At 28.3% G+C, this 19,492-nt stretch overlaps 1 protein-coding gene across 1 annotated transcript in view; it reads left to right on the top strand.

The window, feature by feature from the left end:
• The window catches only part of LOC107452704 (adhesion molecule nephrin-like), a 435,364-nt gene that overhangs the window by 194,514 nt on the left and 221,358 nt on the right, over positions 1-19,492 (top strand). The window contains exon 4 of the mRNA XM_071188109.1: positions 624-681. Within this exon, the coding sequence (XP_071044210.1) occupies positions 624-681 (58 nt within the window). The remainder of the gene's footprint in view (positions 1-623; positions 682-19,492) is intronic.

Below are 19,492 nucleotides of genomic sequence, written 5' to 3'. Positions count from 1 at the left end.
GACGTTGTCAAAATCTCATGATAGTAGATTAAAGACATCAAAATCTATTTCTTTGACTGGGAGATGTGAATCGGTACAATTTTGTCATCAGAAACACCTTCGAAGTTTACCCCGCAATCAATCTGGTACTAGTCTTGTAATCCTTAATAGTAATGTTTTTTGTTGGTTAACACTAGCATGGCAACGTTTTTCACATACCTATGCTACCGTCTCATTGAAAACAGTAGTTCTTCACGATTAAGTTTGAGAAAAGTGGCTTCATGTGGTATTTTTTTCCTAATTCTAATGCTATGAATGCTAAAAAGGAATTTAAAAAAAAAAGAAAAACTGATAAAACAAAACTTATTTTTGAAAAAAAATATAAGTACCTTATCATGCGAAAATTATTGAATTTTCAATTTTGAATTTATTCAATTTTAAATTTTTTTTTGTCCTTTATATTTACTTTTTGATACCACGGCAAAGTACAACTATCTAAATGTATTCCTTTCAAATGCTTGAAGGTTTTTCATAAGTGGCGCTCATGTATTTGTAAGAATTAAATCATAATATCTCATTTTGTGTCTCTTTTATCCATTTATTTATTCCCTTCTCATTTGTAAATAATATTGTTATCTTTTTAGGTTGGGCCGGGCAAAAACGAAAAACCTATTCGCTCTGTAGCTCGACTTACTGTATTAGGTAAGTTTTCTAATTTTTTGAAATTACAATACTATGAAACATGGAAAGAAATTTTCAGAATTATAAGAATAACAAGGTTTGAAGAATATAACAAATTTTAAATGACCTGCCGTGCATGTCAGTTTTTAAAATGAACCGAATGAAATTTTTACATGCCAGAATGTATTTTTAATATAAAGAATACATGTACGTATTTATTACCAGTCGAAAAATTTTTATTCCTCTTAGTGTAAGCACCTGTTTTGTTAGCCACCTTTGAAAACACAAGTGACTGTAAAATTATTTTCAGCAAAAGCCAAAATGTTACTTCTCAAACTGTTGCTTTCGACCAATTCAGCAGTTACTAGTTTAACAATGCGTCACCTCCTTTTATTACATTAAAAATAGGAGAATAAAATTAAATATCAATGCAACGTTAAATAATAAAGATATTTAACCATCGTTTAATGAAAAGTCAATGAAAAATACACTTCCTTTTTTAATAACCTATTCTTTTCAATTAAAAGTTTTAAGTAAAAATTCTGCAATTAAAATAATAAATACGAAATAACTATTTCAAATTCAAAAGTAATACTGAAAAATATTTTCAGACTATCGGTATACGGGGTGAAAAATACTTAATGATTTTTTTTTATTGAAACCAAAACTTATCTAGAAAATAGGAGGGGGGATAAGACTTTTGATGAAGTTACAATGAAAATAATGCAAAAATATTTTTCTAAACTAAACTTGTGGTACCAATTCTTTATTGAAACAATTAAAAATTTTAGAATGCATTAATTATATTTAGTTTTAATGCAACTATCTTTTTCAAGAAATAAAATGATGGCGCAGCAAACGTGGGTTAGGGGAGCAACACGAGCATGGATCAAATTCTTTTAATGCATTAATAATTGCAATTTGCTAGTTTGAATTCCTGACCAGTAAGGGTTACATTTTTAAAAATATTTCAATATAATAATATTATTATTTTAGTAGAATATAATAATATTTTTTCAGCATATTAATAATATATCAGTATAATGGTATAATTATATTAATATTTCATTGTAATAATAATACTATTTCAGTACAATAATAATAATATTTAAAAAATAATTATATCATGCAGTAGTAACATTTAAAGGTAAAATCAAAGGTAATGGAAGATCATTTAGATTAGATAACTTGTTCTTAATGAATTTAACTAATTAATCTTGTCTCACAGTTTATGTATTAAAAAAATTTTACTTATGTGATTATATTATATTAAGGGAAAATAAAATAATTTGAATAAATTTCAAATAACTGAAGGTGGGCTATATATCTAAAATAAAACTATTATTGTTTTTCACTTTTTCAATAGAATATAGTAGTAAAAAATTATACCGAATTATACATCATACCGAAATCTAAAGAAACTAAAATTTTTCTACAACTGTTTTAAGCCTTTTTTCAATTTCAGAATGCAATAATCATTAAAAATCTCCCTTTATTAACATGCTGTGTGCTTTATACTTAATAATTATATTACAATGCGGTGTTAATGGATTCTGAAATTTTGATTTTGTATAGAATTGAAAATATAGTAATTTTAAAAATAGAATTAAATAATTTTCTACTTAAGCGAATAAAATTACTGAAAATATTATTGCAATTGTCACCTATATAAAAAAAATTAAAATGAATCTATTAATGATAATATCAGATTATTTTTATCTTTTAAAATTTTCACAATAGTGGGTTCATCCACGTTGGATGAGCCGGAACACTATAAGAACTACTGAATAAACACCTTAGGTACAACCCTTATGTTTAAGCAAAACTAAATAAAAGCAAGAAAATGCATATGATTAATTGCATTTTACCCAATTATCATTTTTTATATTGGATTTACTTACATTTTTTATCAATTTTTGAATAATAAGAATTCCATAATTTAAAGATATTATAATCATTGGATTTTCCAATACGTCAGAAAGCATAAATTACGTATTTATAAATGCTGCTGAATTTATAATCATTCCAACATTATGAAAAGCATTCTTTGTTAACTAAACTTTAAAACCTAACATCAGACTTTATACAGTATTAAAATTCAATTTTGAAGCATACATTGTAACAAATCGAAGCTGAATAATCGCAAAATTGATGAAACCGAATAGTAAATTAATTTAAGCAGAAATTCAGTGATATTCCAGTATCGGAACTATTCCTGCTTTTAAATCAGGATCTAATAAATAGAATTCAGCTCTATTTAAGGGTTTGTCATAAATAAATTCAACAGTGGCTTTTTATTATGGAATAACAATAATAACATCCTAGTATAAAATCAGTGATGTTGAGTTGGGAGTTGAGATACATAAATCCAACAACGACATTTAACTTTTCTCTGAATTATATTTGTTAAAAATCTCCAAAATTAACACCAACAATAAACTCCGTTACCATAAAGGAATCGTTTTAGATTGCGGATTTCCTTCTAATATCATTGATTCCGCTGATGAAAAATTAATAAATGTTTTATAACTTGAATAAATTATTCGTATATTTAACCCTTTTCTGCGCTCATTGAATTTTGGCAATAATTAATTTTCAATAAGCAGCGAATGTCTTTTAATTTTATTTTCAAAGTCCATTCAGATCAGGTAAAGGACCCTAAATGTTCATAACTTTAAAGCAAAACTTATTTACAAGAAAAGCTGTCGGAATGACAAATTTGCAATTAAAGATCTATGTCTTCATTTATGAATATAGCAGATCTATATCTTCGTTATTAAATTTAAAACTACTGGAATATGGCGAAATTTCCCATGTTTCAAAACGTAGAGAAAATATTTTAAAAAATACAGAATAAGGAAAAAAAAAGGAAAATTATTTCAAAAAAATAATAAAATAATCCGGGAAGAAAAGTATAACCTCATCATCAGCTCACACGATTTTATCTGCAAAAAGGAATACTTTCCAATATTGTATCAATACAGTCAAAGAAAAATATATTAATACAATAGTGTGAGGAGCACTCAAAATTTTTTTTGAAATGAAAATAGAATAGAACACATTAAGTGATAAGTATCACATAAAAAACAGAAAATAAAATGTAAATAAAAAACAGAACAAAACATAAAACGCAATCCATGCAGCGAATATTCAATTCAAATGAATTTACATCAACGGGAAAATTTTCAAGAATGATTTAAAATATTTTAGTAATAAGATTGTCAGATTACAAAATAGGAAAACAGAAGCACAAATTTAGGTAAAGGCGCAAATAGAGGAATGTTGTTTCATAGTACGTTCTTACCGTAGTACTGAAGCACGTTTGATTTTTTAGTTACCAAAGATTGGCTCGAAAACATATATGCTCACAGTAATATTATACTGGATACTTTAAAGAAATTTTTAAGATTAATAATATTGACATTTAATTAGACAATTTTAATGATTTAGGAAATTAACCTTTATTTAAGAATGAAAAGAGAGAAAGAGATATGAATTTTATCAGCGGATTTGCCTGTAATGGATTTGCGCATGTAAAATTTATACAAACTAACAAAGAATGTAGTAAATGTATTTATAATAACATACAATTAAGTCAATGATTTTATATAGAATTCAATTGCTTTAGTTAGGTATCCGTTATTTTTTTATCAAATTTTTAATGAGTTTGTCGATTTGTGTTTTGGATAAATAAAAATTACTACATATTCCTTATATTCTTTTTTTTTCTTAATATACTTCTATTTTATTCTTAATAGAATAGAAGAAAAATAATTTATTTTTAAAAAAAGAAATTTCTTCCATTCTTTTTTCATTATTCTGAAATTTTCCATGTTCCCTCTACATTTTGAACTTATTTTATGGATTCGATATGCTTGGAGGTTATGCGCAATAATTAAAACTTATTGATTTTTCTTAATTTCCCTCGTTTTTCTCTTGTTTCTTTTTACTTAATAATACATTTTAAAAAAATCGAAAGGCCCCGAAAAGACATCTATCGGGAATATAGTCGTGGCCAAAGAGTTACAAACAATACTTTTATAGAGTTGAAACCGTTAACAACTAGTATTGTTAAAATACCACGAATAAAAAACTATACGGTTTTGAGGCCATTTACAATTAGCATGATTTCAAGACTTTCAAAAGGAATTTTTAATTGGCATTGGAGCTTGGCTTTTTGTTAGGTAGGAGTTGATTTGTGTTTTATCAAATAAACCATGAAATGTAGTATAATTAGTTTATCTGGCTGTCTCACCTATCTTTAGAGATAAGAAATGCACTTTAAGTTTAAGTACTTTAGTGTTAAGCTCTATAGCTTTACGGTGCTGCCATCTATGTATGCCATCTATGTATCGTAATCTAATAGTCCAAGGATACAAATTGGGGGTGCAGGATACTGGAAACTCTTTATCAGTTGCAGAGAATGTCACATAATATCCTTCTCGACTATATTTTATATCCAGTGTCAAGGAACGAAGTGGGGATTCATTAAATGGACCTAGCTGGTGCGAAAAATTTCTGTTATTAAGCGTATTAAGTGAAATCAATTAATAAATGGTATTTCTCATAGTGAACAATTTGAATACTATCTTATTTATGATTATTTGACTGCTTTTTTCTTCAATATTAGAAAATAACAGTTATATAAATAGTTTTTTAATTGTAATTTTGAGAAATTTCTAACTTGTACAGCAGCTTAGCACCATTATGAATTTTATTGCGACGCAAAAATTTAATGCTTGAGTGTAAAATGAATAGAGACTGGTTATCGTTCTCAAAATGTTTTTATACTTTCTTTCATCGATATACATTTCATAATTTAATAACTTTAAAATAATCAGGCAAACAATTAATTTCATTACTTATTTTTGCATTCAAATCTGATTTAACTTCCCAATCCGCAATAATAATTGATTTAAAAATAAATGTGAAACATTTGTTAAAACCCTAGAAATACCTCTTAAATAAAATATATTTTTTATTTTAAAACAGCTTTTGGGTATTTTTATTAGATAGATAACCTCGAGCAGACCCCTTTTTATTTAAAATATGCTTTATAGAAGAAATGCTATGTCAAAAAAAATCAATAATATATTCCAAAGTTTTCAATACTTGAGATCCGGAAAGAAAGAAGATAAGTATTGAATTTATTTGAGGTTGGCACATGTAATATTACCCTTCAATGTAATAACAATAATAAAAAAATCAGCTTTATTTCTTTTCTTTTTTTTTGTAAATCACTCTATAGTAAATATTCTTATAAGATGTTGCGTAGTCAATCGAAAACATATAAGCGTAAAGAATAGGATGGATTTTTAACATAATATACTTCAAGAGATTTACTTCTGATTCTAATATCTGTGCATTACTTTTCAATATTTGAGTATTACTTTTAAGAGAAAGCCTTTTATGTTAGTGATGTTTTTATATCCTCTAATTTTTTTCAGTGAACTAGCATAATTTTGATCGCTCATGTCACTTTTGATTAACAATTCGGAATGTTTCTTTTCAGGAAACAAAGTAATGATAACTATTAGTTATAATTCTATTTGAATAAAAAAAGTGCTTATTTTAAAGGTTTGTAAGTTTTCTCCTCTGGTCACTTAATCCTGAAACCAATTTCAAATCGAATGACATTTATGTATTCAAGTTATGAAGCAAATAAAATTGAACAGGTAGATTCGTGGAAAAATATCAAATCCGAGATAAAAGGAGAGACAAAAAAAATTCTAGGCCAAAATTAAAAAAAATCTATTCATATAAATACATTTAACTTACTAACTAATCAAATTAAAAAAAATTGTGTTCATGGCAAAAAGGAAGAATGACGCAAAACCTCTTCTTTTTAAAACCTTATAATGAATGGAAATAAAATGTATTGGAATCATAGAAAAAAACGAAAATCCGTTTTACTCATTTTAATAAGAATAATTGATATGCTTTGCAAAGTAAATAATTATGTGAAAAAAGTGATTAAAAAAATAAGAATCAATAACCAAAAATGAAATACTGCTGCCTCGTTAGCACTAAATATATTTCTTTTTATTACGTTCTTATATAACTGTTCAAATGAACATACATTGTTTCAAATACTATATACACTGTTAGTAATTTCGTGAAAAATGATTAAATAACTGTTTATTAAATTGTTATTTTACCATATTCAAAGGACACAGTCAAATAACCATAATTAAGATGGTATTCAAACTGTTAACGATGAGAATAACCAATTATTAACCTTTCATCTATTACGGATAAACAATCAGAATTTTATCGCATTAACTTGCCCAACCTAATGAAGCCACTTAGTTTCTTGTTGCTGAGTATCACGACTTAATTTCCTGAACTGGGTATTCATGACCGGCAGATCAAGATTTCGAGTCCAATCATTGACACCACAATATTTTTCCTTTCCTGTGTAATTCCCGATTTTCGACCTTGTAAACCAACACTGGAACCATCATGAATCAGCTAAACACAAAAAAAGTCGAGTACTTCCGATCACTTACGATAGGTGCAAAAACCAGATTAACTAATTAAACTACATTCCACGATTCATTTGGAAAAACTCAATTACTTCTTAAATCCAATGCTCATTACTTAACGAAAATCCTAGTTCCAATGTCCTTTTAATTTTTAATGGTTTTGAAACCATGCTTATTGCAAATGGTTAAAAAAATATATAATTTTCCATTCATGCTTTTTTAACATATTAGTTGTAAGCGGTTTCAAAAACATAAAATTTTAAAATGCTCTTTACAGTGAAGTTCACGATTAATTGGGTGGATTGACTACACTGTTAAAAATTCTGAACTACGTTGCACCAAAAATTGATATTCATTCACTGGCTACATAAAATGAGCTCAATTTTACCATATTTCGATATTTTCCCCAGCTCAAAATATCAGTAGATGGTGGCACCAAAAAAAGGTGCTACTTTTTATTGAGAAACAAAACGCCTACTTTCCTTTTCTTTTATGAAAGCTGAGGATGGTTGCACCATTATTAGGTATTTTTAAAGCGTTCAAATTCATGACAAGGTTGCTGCTATTTACCGCAACGAAACTATTTACCGTAAGTAGGTTATTTCATGACATACTTCTAACCATTTTATGGATCAACCTAATTAAAAACGGGAACATAAAAGAAATTAACTCTAATTTATGAAAATGAAACATTTACCGACCTAAATAAGTTGATACTTGAAACAATATGCATTAGTCGTCCTAAGACACCAAGACCAAGTTGCAGAAAAAACATGGTGTCATAAACAGATATCGTTCAGTTTACAGTCACTGTCAAACTATTGTGTCTTTTACCAAATTTTGGTGCAGTTAGTTGCACCATGGAAATATTTCTCGATCATACTTCATAATTCATGGTTTAACTAAAATAAAATTATTTTTTTTTAAAATAAACTTTGTGATAATTAGAAGCTTTGCACCAAATACTGGTTAAAGATTTAATGAGTTTTTTTACTGTGTATTGTTGGTTATTTCACCGTAATTTTAGATTTCTAACAATGTAGCTGAACATCCTACTCTACAAAGTAAACATGAAGAATCTAAATTTAAGAAAGGAAACCATTAACGCCCACACGACTTTTGAAGTAAGGATATTTATTTTTCATGTCAAAATTCTCTTATGTATTTGCACTTTGTAAAATGCGTCTAGTACAAAATTACAATTTGCCGCATTTAAAGCTATCCTTTTCATACCAAATGGATATATGATTTCCTTCCTCACGCGTATGAAGCTTAATTACGTCTTCCTTTTCGAGAAATTAATTCTAGTTACTAAATAAATACCTCATTCATGACTCTATATCGCTTTTGTCCTGAATGCAAGATAATAGAAAGCTTCTTGTGAATTCATTAGCCTTACTTAGATTAGATTCAGTGGCCTCAAATAAAACTTACATGACACGACGTGTAATTACGCTTCAATTTATAATGCATTTATATGCTAATAAATAGAATACATTGTTTCTTACGGCTTTACATGATACAAAACAAAATATTAAGCTTCTAAATTATAAAAAAAAGTTTTTTTTCCTTGTTTTTAAAGCAGAATATTGTCAAAAGTGAAAGAGATTTTTGGGGGAATGAGGGGAAATTAGTAAAATAGGTTTTTATTCTATTACATAATTTGAAAGAAGAACTCCTAAATATTCAAAAGAATATTTTCAGTGCTCATTATATAGTAAAGTATTATTTGTTTTTTTCCTAATCCTTGAGAAATAAACTTGTTTTTCATATTTTCTTCTCATAAATTTATATTTCAATTAAGTTCCCCGAAAGTTTCTCAGGTCTTACTATTCAGTTAAAGATATTCTCTTGCATTAAATATTTTAAAAAAATCATTCGCTTCAACCATATACAAATTCCGAACTTTTCCTAAAATTTTAAATAGATTTTGCTTCTACTCATTCACGTCTGGCAAGTCTTAAAAGTGGGTACTTATTTTTGAGCGCATCAAACATTTTGACTGTCTATCAAATCTGTATATTTTTGAAGCGAATGTAGTTTTTTTAATCAAGTGTTATCTTACCGCTTCAGTATCTTGGATTTAAATGTTATTAATTAAAAGTAAATAAAATTTTTATTGCGTGATATTCAGTTATTCAAATGAATTTTTATCTACAACAAATGCTCAAAACAAAGTAACCTCTGTTTATATACCTTTAAAAAATTTTCCATAGGAATGATAAATATATCATTAATATAATTCCTAAAAATATATTTAAATATGTTCAAAAACATTTTTTGATATAATCGTATCTAAGAAACAGATTTATTAGACAAGCTACTTTGCTTGTGATATTTAATAGATTTTCAGATAATAAAAACAATTTTAATGCTTCTGAACTCAAATGACAATAATTTATATAATTATTTCCCCTCAAAATTGCTGATAGCTGTTTTATACAATAATTTACATACGTTTTATACAGAAGAGATTAAAAGCTATTCTCTAATATAAACTTTTAAATTCCTATCCTAAGAGAAATACTTATTTTTTTCAATTATCTCTTATACCACAACTTTTTTGACAAATGGAAGGAAAAAAAATCTTAAAAGTTATTAAAATCAGTACATAAAAAGTTTAAAAATCTACAAAAATAATCTTGATAATCTACAACACTTTATTACAATGAAAAAAGGTAGTGAAGATGGGTTTTTATGAAGAAATTAATAAGTCCCAAAATGAACATATCTTCACTTAGTTTGCATATCAATTTCCTTCTTTCAGAAGTTTATTTTTTCCTCTCTTCTTTCTGAAGCCTATTTTTTCCAAAGTTTAAAGCCTAAAAGTAAATCAAGGAAAACTCAGTCTCAGGGCAAAATTTCCTTTTGAACTTGATACTATTGGATTGACTCATTGAATTTCAAAACAACGGAATAATTAGATACACTATTATGATGATACATTATCAAAATATATAAAAAGCACATCACGGAAGAGATATACATTCATATCGGATTTCAAAACAACGGAATAATTCGATACACTATTGTAATAATACATTATCAAAATATATAAAAAGAACATCACGGAATAGATACATTCATATTGGATTTCAAAATAACGGAATAATTAGATACACTATTATAATAATACATTATCAAAATATATAAAAAGCACATCACGGAATAGATACATTCATATCGGATTTCAAAATAACGGAATAATTAGATACACTATTATAATAATACATTATCAAAATATATAAAAAGTACATCACGGAAAAGATACATTCATATTTAATTTTCTGCAAGAATTAGAAACCTGATTCTTGAACAAATAATGCATGACCAGTAAAGATAAGTAACTTTTACTGATTATGCAGGGAAAAGTAAAGAGAAAATATAGCGTGAATCAACAAGTAACTTCGATTTTAATATTTTAAATTTCTGAATCAATAAAATGCTAATGAGTAATTTATTAAATATCTAAGAGAAATAGTTAATTATAGTTTGCTGTTGTTGTTGTTGTTAATTTACGTCGCACTAGAGCTGCACATTGGGCTATTGGCGACTTTCTGGGAAACATCCCGGAGGATGATCCGAAGACATGCCATCACAATTTTGATCCTCTGCGGAGGGGATGGCACCCCCGCTTCGGTAGTCTGACTACCTGCGCGCGAAGTCGAGCACTTTACGGTAGCACAGTTTAACGAGGACCAATACCGCACACACTCGGTACCTACGCAGACTGATCCAAGTGGTCACCCACCCTCACAATGACCGTATTCAGTGATGCTTGACTTCGGTGATCTGCTGGGAACCGTGTCTTAACGATCAGTCCACTGCTGGACAATCATAGTTTGCAATTCACTGTGAGAAAGACCAAAAAAATGTCAAAATAGTTCCGGAAAAATAATAATTAAATTTGAAAACCTCATTCATTCAAAATTGAAACAGCAAGCACTCATTTTTGAGCAAAATGCATAGTCTCAAAAGTGTAGAGGAGGGAGAACTGTGAAAGAGATGTCCATTGGCGGCCGGCAGGATTCGAACACGGGAATTCTGGATTCATCGAGTAATTCCCGTTCCAAGGAGAGTTACGAAGCGTTATACAGTGTCTACCTTAATGTCACATCATAATTTACGAAATTCCAGTATCAATTCTAAACAGCAATATGGCAAATATGGTTTAAATAACTTAGTCGGTAATTTTAATTTCTAACTAAACTAAGCTCAGTGGCGCGACAGCCCATAGAGGCCTACTGAGCCCATCTCAGTTTTCTTGACCTTGGGCTCTGGGGTGCAGGAGCAGATGTTCCGGTTAGGTGGTCAGCCGAACGCGAATCCCCTAGTGTTTAGTTCCCAAGCATGCTTGGTACTCATTCATCGACCCACTGAAGGGATGAAAGGCTAAGTCAACTTTGTCCGGCCCGAGGTTCGAACCCAGGACCTGTGGCACGAGAGCGCGAAGCGCTACCACTCAGCCACCGGGCTTCAATTTTAATTTCATTTTTTGCTTATTTCGTTACAACTTAAAAATTTTTTAAGCGAATGAAGAAATTTTCATGATTAATCTCTACGGCGGCAACTATATAAAGCTTCCTAATTCATTCTGCAGTTGGATGTACATTGCGACAAAAAAAAAAATGAACACATCTTCGCGTTTAAGGACTCAATTTTATTGATTTGAAGGAGTGACCTTTAAATATGTTAATTAATTAGTACAAACGATATTTTAAGTTATAAAATCAGATACGAAATAGTCATATATATAATAATCATAATTATAAAATCAGATGCAATCTGGAAAATATGGACCCCGTAGTTTGGTCAGGAGAGCGATCCAAAGTTTGGATCCCTTAATGTTAATTTAATTTTTCGCATATTTCGACATATTTTGAGAACTTTTAAAGCGAACTGAAAATTTTTTGCACGCAATTTTAAAATTTCGTTTATCCAGAGAAGATTCAGTGCAATTTTTTTTTCGTTGTAAACATCTATTTTTTTTTATTATTATTTTATTAAATAATAGTGGAAACAATTTTGAATTGCAAGGTATATAATTTGTACATAATTTTAAACAATGTAATTTTGCGTATAAAAATTCAAATTGTGAATGAAATAGGTTAAATAGTTCCTGAGAAATCGAATTTTAAAAAGTCGCATATTTAGTCTCATATAGAATTTGGTAATTTTATAATGATACCATAAACATGTTTTAGAAACCAATTATTTGATTAAATTCACTTTTCCGTTTTTATTTTAACTATAGGTGGGGTAATAAGAACTATAATTTATTAAACCAAAATATCTATCAAACCGTTATGTATGAACGGAAACATTTCCAAATTTTCCTCGTACTACAAATTAGGGGATGCATGGTTCGAATTCCGCTTTCAACCAGCGAAAATATCTCTTCCTCCATATCGCTTTTGAGATATTTTGCTCTATCAAGAGTAAGTGCTGTTTTAATTTTTAATACAAAGGTTTTAGACTATTAGGTGTTTCTGAGTTATTTTGGCACACTCTTTACAATGTAGTGTAGTTAAAATACTGTGCATTATTGGAGTTTGATTCATGGTTTTTCAAATATAAAACGATAGATCAGAATATATGCAGAACATAAAATGAGAAATTTAGTTATCTTTTGCTTTAAGAAATGCAGCAATAGTTTTTTAAACCTATATAGATCTTTAAAAAATCAATTTATAAAATTTTGTAGCAATTTATTTACAAGTCATGTAGGTATTTTCTCAAATTTTTCTGTTTTTTAAATGGAGAGAAAAAAAATCTGGTTAAATAATCGTACTGTACTGAAAAGTTCATTTCCTCGATTACGTGGTTTTTATGCTATGCTCTAATCTATCATGATAATATTACCAAATTTTAATACATTTATCCAAATTGTATCGCATATTATAAAGCCATGTTTTATTGTTAATTCTATCTAACATTGAGGAGAAAGTGAAACAAATTTAAATATTTCACTTTATTCTTAATTCATCCTAAAAATAAATATTTCAATATTTTAAGCCTATTTGTATACATCTTTGAAATGAATGTTTGTATTATTATTATTATTTTTTGGCAGATTCTTGAACATTCTCATAACACTTTAAAATCCCTCTTAATACAATTTTAATCAATATGAAAACAACCATCTGTAAACAAAACAGTATTCTATTTTGTTATCAAAAATCTTTGAAATCATAGAGAATTATAAATCATCTTAAAAGCCAAATTTCGAAAATAATCGATATTATCAGAAGTTACCAATCGTTCGATATTTTTTAACAAGAAAAATTCCAATACAGGAATTAACTCCAGTTATTCTTATGAAACTTCAAGGCTTAATAATAATCTTCAAAAGGTATCCTTTGAGAAAACATAACCAGAGATTAATGTGTGATCGAGATAATTGTTTTGGGTGTAGAATCATTGAAGCTGACGTTTATCGATCGATTTTGAATTACAAAATAAAAAACAAATATTTTTCAGATATCTATTATTTTATGACCTGAGGAGATCTCTCTTAAGTGTATTACTTCGGAAGTATTTATAATTAATACTCGACGCTCTTATCACAAAAAAAGAAGATAGTTTTCACTTGTTTTAAGTGAACATAAAGGAAATAGGGTGAGTTGTTTGATTTATTAGATGTTTCTTTTTTTTTTGCTTTACGATTTTTTTTGAAAGTACAAAAAATTTAATTTGTTTTTAAGAGTACAACCTAGAGCCCTTGACTAGTCAATGGGCTCCTTCAGCAACAAAATAAAAAAATACACTTTCATTGCAACTTCAAAAAATCTAAACCTCTTTTTTTCTTTAAATCTAATTCGCCTGATGTTAAAAAAAATTATGATAAAGATTTAAAAAATATTAAATTGCTAGTTCTAAATAAAACTCGAGAACAGAGAATTACAGTATATTTAAAAACATACTGTTTATTCATAATTCCCAACAGATTCTGAGCAAACCGTGAATTTAAGTTTAACATTTGAAGATTCCTTTCAATGAAAAATTACAATTCTTTTTGCATTTTGTGTGCTCAAAGGTCTCTATCGATATCGAAAAGCAAATATTAAGTATTATTATTGAAAGCTAAATGGCCTGTGTAAGGATTAGGGAACTGCCCTTGCATCAGAAAGGCTCTGGGTTCGAATCCCGGACAAGGCATGGATGTTCTTTCCTTTTCTGTACTATCTGTCCTTTCTGTGAGTGCAACGTTGGCCCACCTAATATGATGCCCCCGAAAGAGGGGCCAACAAATCTGCCCTTCAGGTGCCTGTATGACCTAGGTCATTATTGGGCATTGGGGAAAAAATATTATTATTGAAATGCTTAAAGTGAGAGAAATTAATTTCCGGATCTCTGAAAATTACTTCTACCCAAAAGTCTAACTTGGCTGGACTAAAACTGGAATTAGAGACTTTTGTTAAAATTACCAAATCGATAATATATAAATCTTCTTTTCATACATATTTCTAATAACCTCCCGTTACAGTTTGCTGTAAGCAATGGCTTCTTTACTATTTATAACCAAATAAATGTTAAATATTAATTTAAATTTTGAATGTATTTGGAAAAAATTTATTATCTAAAATATTAAAGTATTTAGATGTATAAATCAATTCACTGTTCAGATTAATTTAAGATATCAAATACGTTAAAAAATATTGAATTGTGCCAATGATTATTCACGTGTTTTGAATTTTTAAAATCATAAACATTATTCATGTGTTTTGAATGTCTAAAATCAGAAGTTTAAAAAATTTCACATGACGCTTCAAATTACTGAAATTTGATTAGTATAAATATTCATTGTACTGTTGGAATTTTTATTCTGAGATTATGGTAAAATAACAATTCATCCGACTAACCGTAAAGTTTACGGTAAAGAAGATTTTTCACCTTTGCGGTTTTGAAACCGTTTACAGCTACCATGGTTTCACTAGTTAGGTTATAAAATCACGAATGCAAAACTATACGGTTTTTAACCATTTACAGCTACCATGGTTTCAAAACTGTAAAAAAATGAAATTTAACTGGACATAGGAGTTGGGCTTCTCGTTAGATAATGGGCATTGGAGAGTGCAGGTCACTGGAAATTCTCCATGTGTGTTAAAGGGAATGGAGGAAGTTAGGACTCGAACCCCTGATCTGTTGGTCATAAGATTAGATCTCTCGGCTATAATATTTACTTAGTTGCAAGGAACTAAGGATTTTTCTCCATGTTAATAGTTTCCTTACAATCTTATTTATGGTTATTAGACTGATTTGTTTGAATACGGTAAAATAACAATTAAAAAGTTGTAATTTAGCCATTTTTCCGAGAAATTTCTAACAGTTTGAAACTAAATTTTGTGTTTTAACTGAAAGAAATCGAATTATTTTATTTCAGAATTCAAATCACATCTCTATCTTCAAATCTCCATATAAAAATGAAATGAAATCAAATGTTAAAAAGCTTTGTGCTTTGAATTTTTAAATATATGTCACACATGTTTTCGATTTTTGTGCTAGAAAAGGAAGTAATCCGTCCCAGTTTCAATAGTGTACTAAGCATGCTCTAAAGGAACCTTAAATCCCTATCAAAAGATGTCTACCGGATCACCGTTATACAGCTCAGAACATCTTAATGCAATCTTATAGAACAGATATCTTCTAGTGCTGAGTTAGTTGAAGGAGAAATGATGGATTACTAAAGTTTCATCATAGGAGGAAAAGAGGAAAGAAAATTGAAATTCCCATCAATTTTAAGAGAATCTGAGTACAATCCGTCATATTTCTCATAATTTATTGTTTAAACTTTATACAGAAAAGTCCTACAGAGATGTTTAAACGATATATTATCTTGAATTCCATGAAGAATTGCCGATTTCGAATGACAAGGTGTACTGTTACCTTTTCAGAAGATTATTCCAGAAATATTATGCACTTCACAGGTTAAGAATAGAATTTCAGGACAGAGATAAAACATTCGGATTCATTTTCCTACTTTTTTAATATTTAAAATAAATGTAGTTCATAAATATGGACGTCATGATTTTAGAATTCTATTTGTTTCTGAAATACTATCAAACTTATTTATTCAAATAGCGTAATATTATATTATTAAATGAACTTACAGTTTTTTTTGCTCTGAAATAAACATTGCGCCCATAAAATCAGTTTCTCTTTTTAGATTTTTTAAACTTCATATTTACGGGTATAATTAATTTGCAAAACTCTACACTATGTAAATTATTTGACTTTATTTCTAATTATTTTTAATTAGCCTTAACAGCGCGACACATTCTTTTTTTTTTTAATAGTTTTTTCTAGTCAGCACGTCATCAGTTGATGGCCTAAATTTTTACCTAGTTAATAACTAACATAAGAATTTGATGATAAAAAACCTAGATTCTTTGGAAAAATACATCAAACTATACTTTTATACATCTTTCTGTTTTTCTATAACTGAAAATTCAATTCTTGGGCAATTTTCGGAACCCTCTGGAAATATGTTTTCTTTCGATTATTTTTCTGAATTCCTTTAAAAGACGGCTTTCAAATGAAATAAATTATTCCTAAGTAAGTACACGATAAATATTTTGTATAACAACGAAATATGCCTTACTTAATGTTGCGGAATAAAACTTCCGTAAAAGTGTATAAACGCTATGCTAAATCTATTTTTAAAGTAATTCTTTAAAGATCCACTTAACATCAATTTCTGAAGTTTTCTTCAAAAATTATTTTTTAGCTTAAATGCTTAAACGACTTGCAAGTTATTTACTTTTTAAAATTCTTTTCTGAAACTATTTACTAACTTCTTAAAATAAAAAAATAAAAGAAATAATAAAAAACTAGCTTTGTCGCATTATTGGTAAATATTTGTGCATTTTCTGAAAGACTGGTTCCAGGAACTGACATAAATTGTTTCTCTTAGGTGTATAAATAAATAAATTTGGGTTTTTAATACTAAAGTTTGATTTTTCAAGTATTAATAAAATTTATAAACATCAATATTTCCAAGTTTTAAAATGTTAATTAATTATTAAAAGTTACAGCATCAAGAAACAAAACAAAAAACAATTCAAAAAATATGAGAGACCAACTTTTCAAACCTAATATGTGCAAGAAAAACTCATATGTTTAAGAAAATTTAAGATATGTAATCTCAATTACGAATGCATTTATTACACACAGAAATGATTCTAACAAATAGAAAGATTACTATTACTAAAAAAAAAATCTTTAGGGCTATTGAGTTAAATTTAATTATTTCTAAGAAAATGCTAATTTAGTGTAAAAATGAATACTTCAAAAAAGCTATTCCTATTCTTTAAGCTCAACTGTATTTAGAAAATTGTAGTTTAGCGTAAGCATAAGTATTTCTAACAAATTAAATGTTACCTATTGCGAAAATGCCCTTCAGTTAAATTCTATTCTTCCTGAGAAAAGCAAATTTAATGTAAACGTAAATGATTCTGACAAATAAAATAGTATATATTACTAAACGTATTCTTTTTTGTCAAGCTGTATTTTTTCTCTGAAATTGTTATTCACTCTAAGAAAAGGATTCTGTACAGTTTTAAAGTGCTTAGTATCTGATACACCGGACAATTTAAGCCCAGATAGCAAAATAAGGTTTATTTTCATTCAACAAAAAAGGTTAAGGTTTTGGTTATTATGTAAACCAAAAAGGTTTATCATGCGGTTTACGTGTAAACCTTCTAAACGAGATCTGCGACAATCTGCTCTATTCTACGCACATTACCCTGATCCAAAACCTTGGAAAACAACCTTCTGCATAAAAACCTTAAATCGATGTTGACTTGAGGTTTAAAGGCGTGAAAAAATCCTATAATAAAGCTAGTCTCAATTTTAACATAATCTTAAATCTAGGTCATTATAAGGTTTATTTAAGCGTCTTGCATGCTCAGCTAAAATACACCTTGTCATGAAATTTTAATTTGACTATGTAATTTGATCCTATCGCTAGTGTGACGTCAGCAAACACGTCATTTTAAACCTAAGTGACAATACTTTTTACAAAAAGCTTTAAAAAAATAATTTTAAATCCTTTTAGAATGAAATGTTTGAAACTGCAATATTTTTGCTTTATTGAGAAAAAGGTTTTTTAGTACTAACATCATCGTGCCAATAAAAATAAAAATTCCGACACAATGTTGTGGTAAAGTTACATGCTTTCTGGGAAGTAGTTTAATAAAATTTTAATCCCAATACGATAGAAGAGAAGCGTCTAGCATATGCTGATAACAAACGATCTATATTCCTAACCATGAGATGATGGATTAACTGTAAAATCGCTAACGTCATTCATAATGTGACAAGTGTTGGTTAACTTCCAAAAAGAGAACCTTTTGTTCACGAAGTGTACCTGAGGCAATAAGGATTAAGCCATGGAACCTCTTTTAAAGAGCCATTTTCACTAAAAGTTGTTTATCGAGAGGACTTTTATTCAAAAATCTCTTCATCGATAGTCAAATCTCTCCCAGACAATTTTGCTGGTTTTCTTATGAATCCTGAAAAATGATCCTATTTTTGAACTCTTTGAAATTTAAAATGTTTGTTTTAAGAATAGAATTGAATAAAAATTTCCATTAAATGATTCAATACTAATTATCTAAGACAAGCTTAAAATCACAATAGAAGTCTTTTTTGAATTATTTTATTTCAAATTAATAAGCAGATAACCAAAAATTAGGGAAGTACTGGGGGAACCAGCCTACCCGATCAAATTCCCATTATCCACTTATTATCCGGACCCAGCAAAAGAATTTCACGACCTGGTACTGGGTATCCGGACAAATTTACTGAGTATCAAGTATTGGATAACACTTATTTAAACTCGACACAACTGGATTCAGATTTATGATTTACCGAAAAACATTAAAAAAATAATAGTAACATTGGAAATTCATGTATTCTATCAGTTTCTTAATATTCAAAATGGAATAATTTGTATTGGTTAGACACATCTTACTCATGCGCGGAATTTTGATGTTTGCATATTAAACGCTTTCAGAACAGAGAAATAAGTTCGCTAAAGAGAGGTGTTCGCTTAGGATAAGAATTTGCAAACTCAAATATCCAATACAGAAAACTATTTTAACTAAATTAACACGATAGTTAAATTAATTTAAAATTATAAATACGGAATTGCATTGGAATTTTTTTAAAATTAATAAAAGCATAATCATTAAAATTATAAGTTAACTATAAAATCTACAATATATGTTTGCCTCATACTAAATGTCTTGCCACATAAAAGGTCTCATACTAAATTTACTTTCAGCGATTGATTGAATGGAATAATATGCTTTTATTATTTTGGTTTGCAGACTCAGCATTTTATT

This window comes from Parasteatoda tepidariorum, chromosome 12, assembly GCF_982258835.1.
Source record: "Parasteatoda tepidariorum strain Cologne lab strain chromosome 12, Ptep-v5.0, whole genome shotgun sequence".
NCBI classification, from domain to species: Eukaryota; Metazoa; Arthropoda; class Arachnida; order Araneae; family Theridiidae; genus Parasteatoda; species Parasteatoda tepidariorum.
This window is presented reverse-complemented; position numbering and strand designations above follow the sequence as displayed.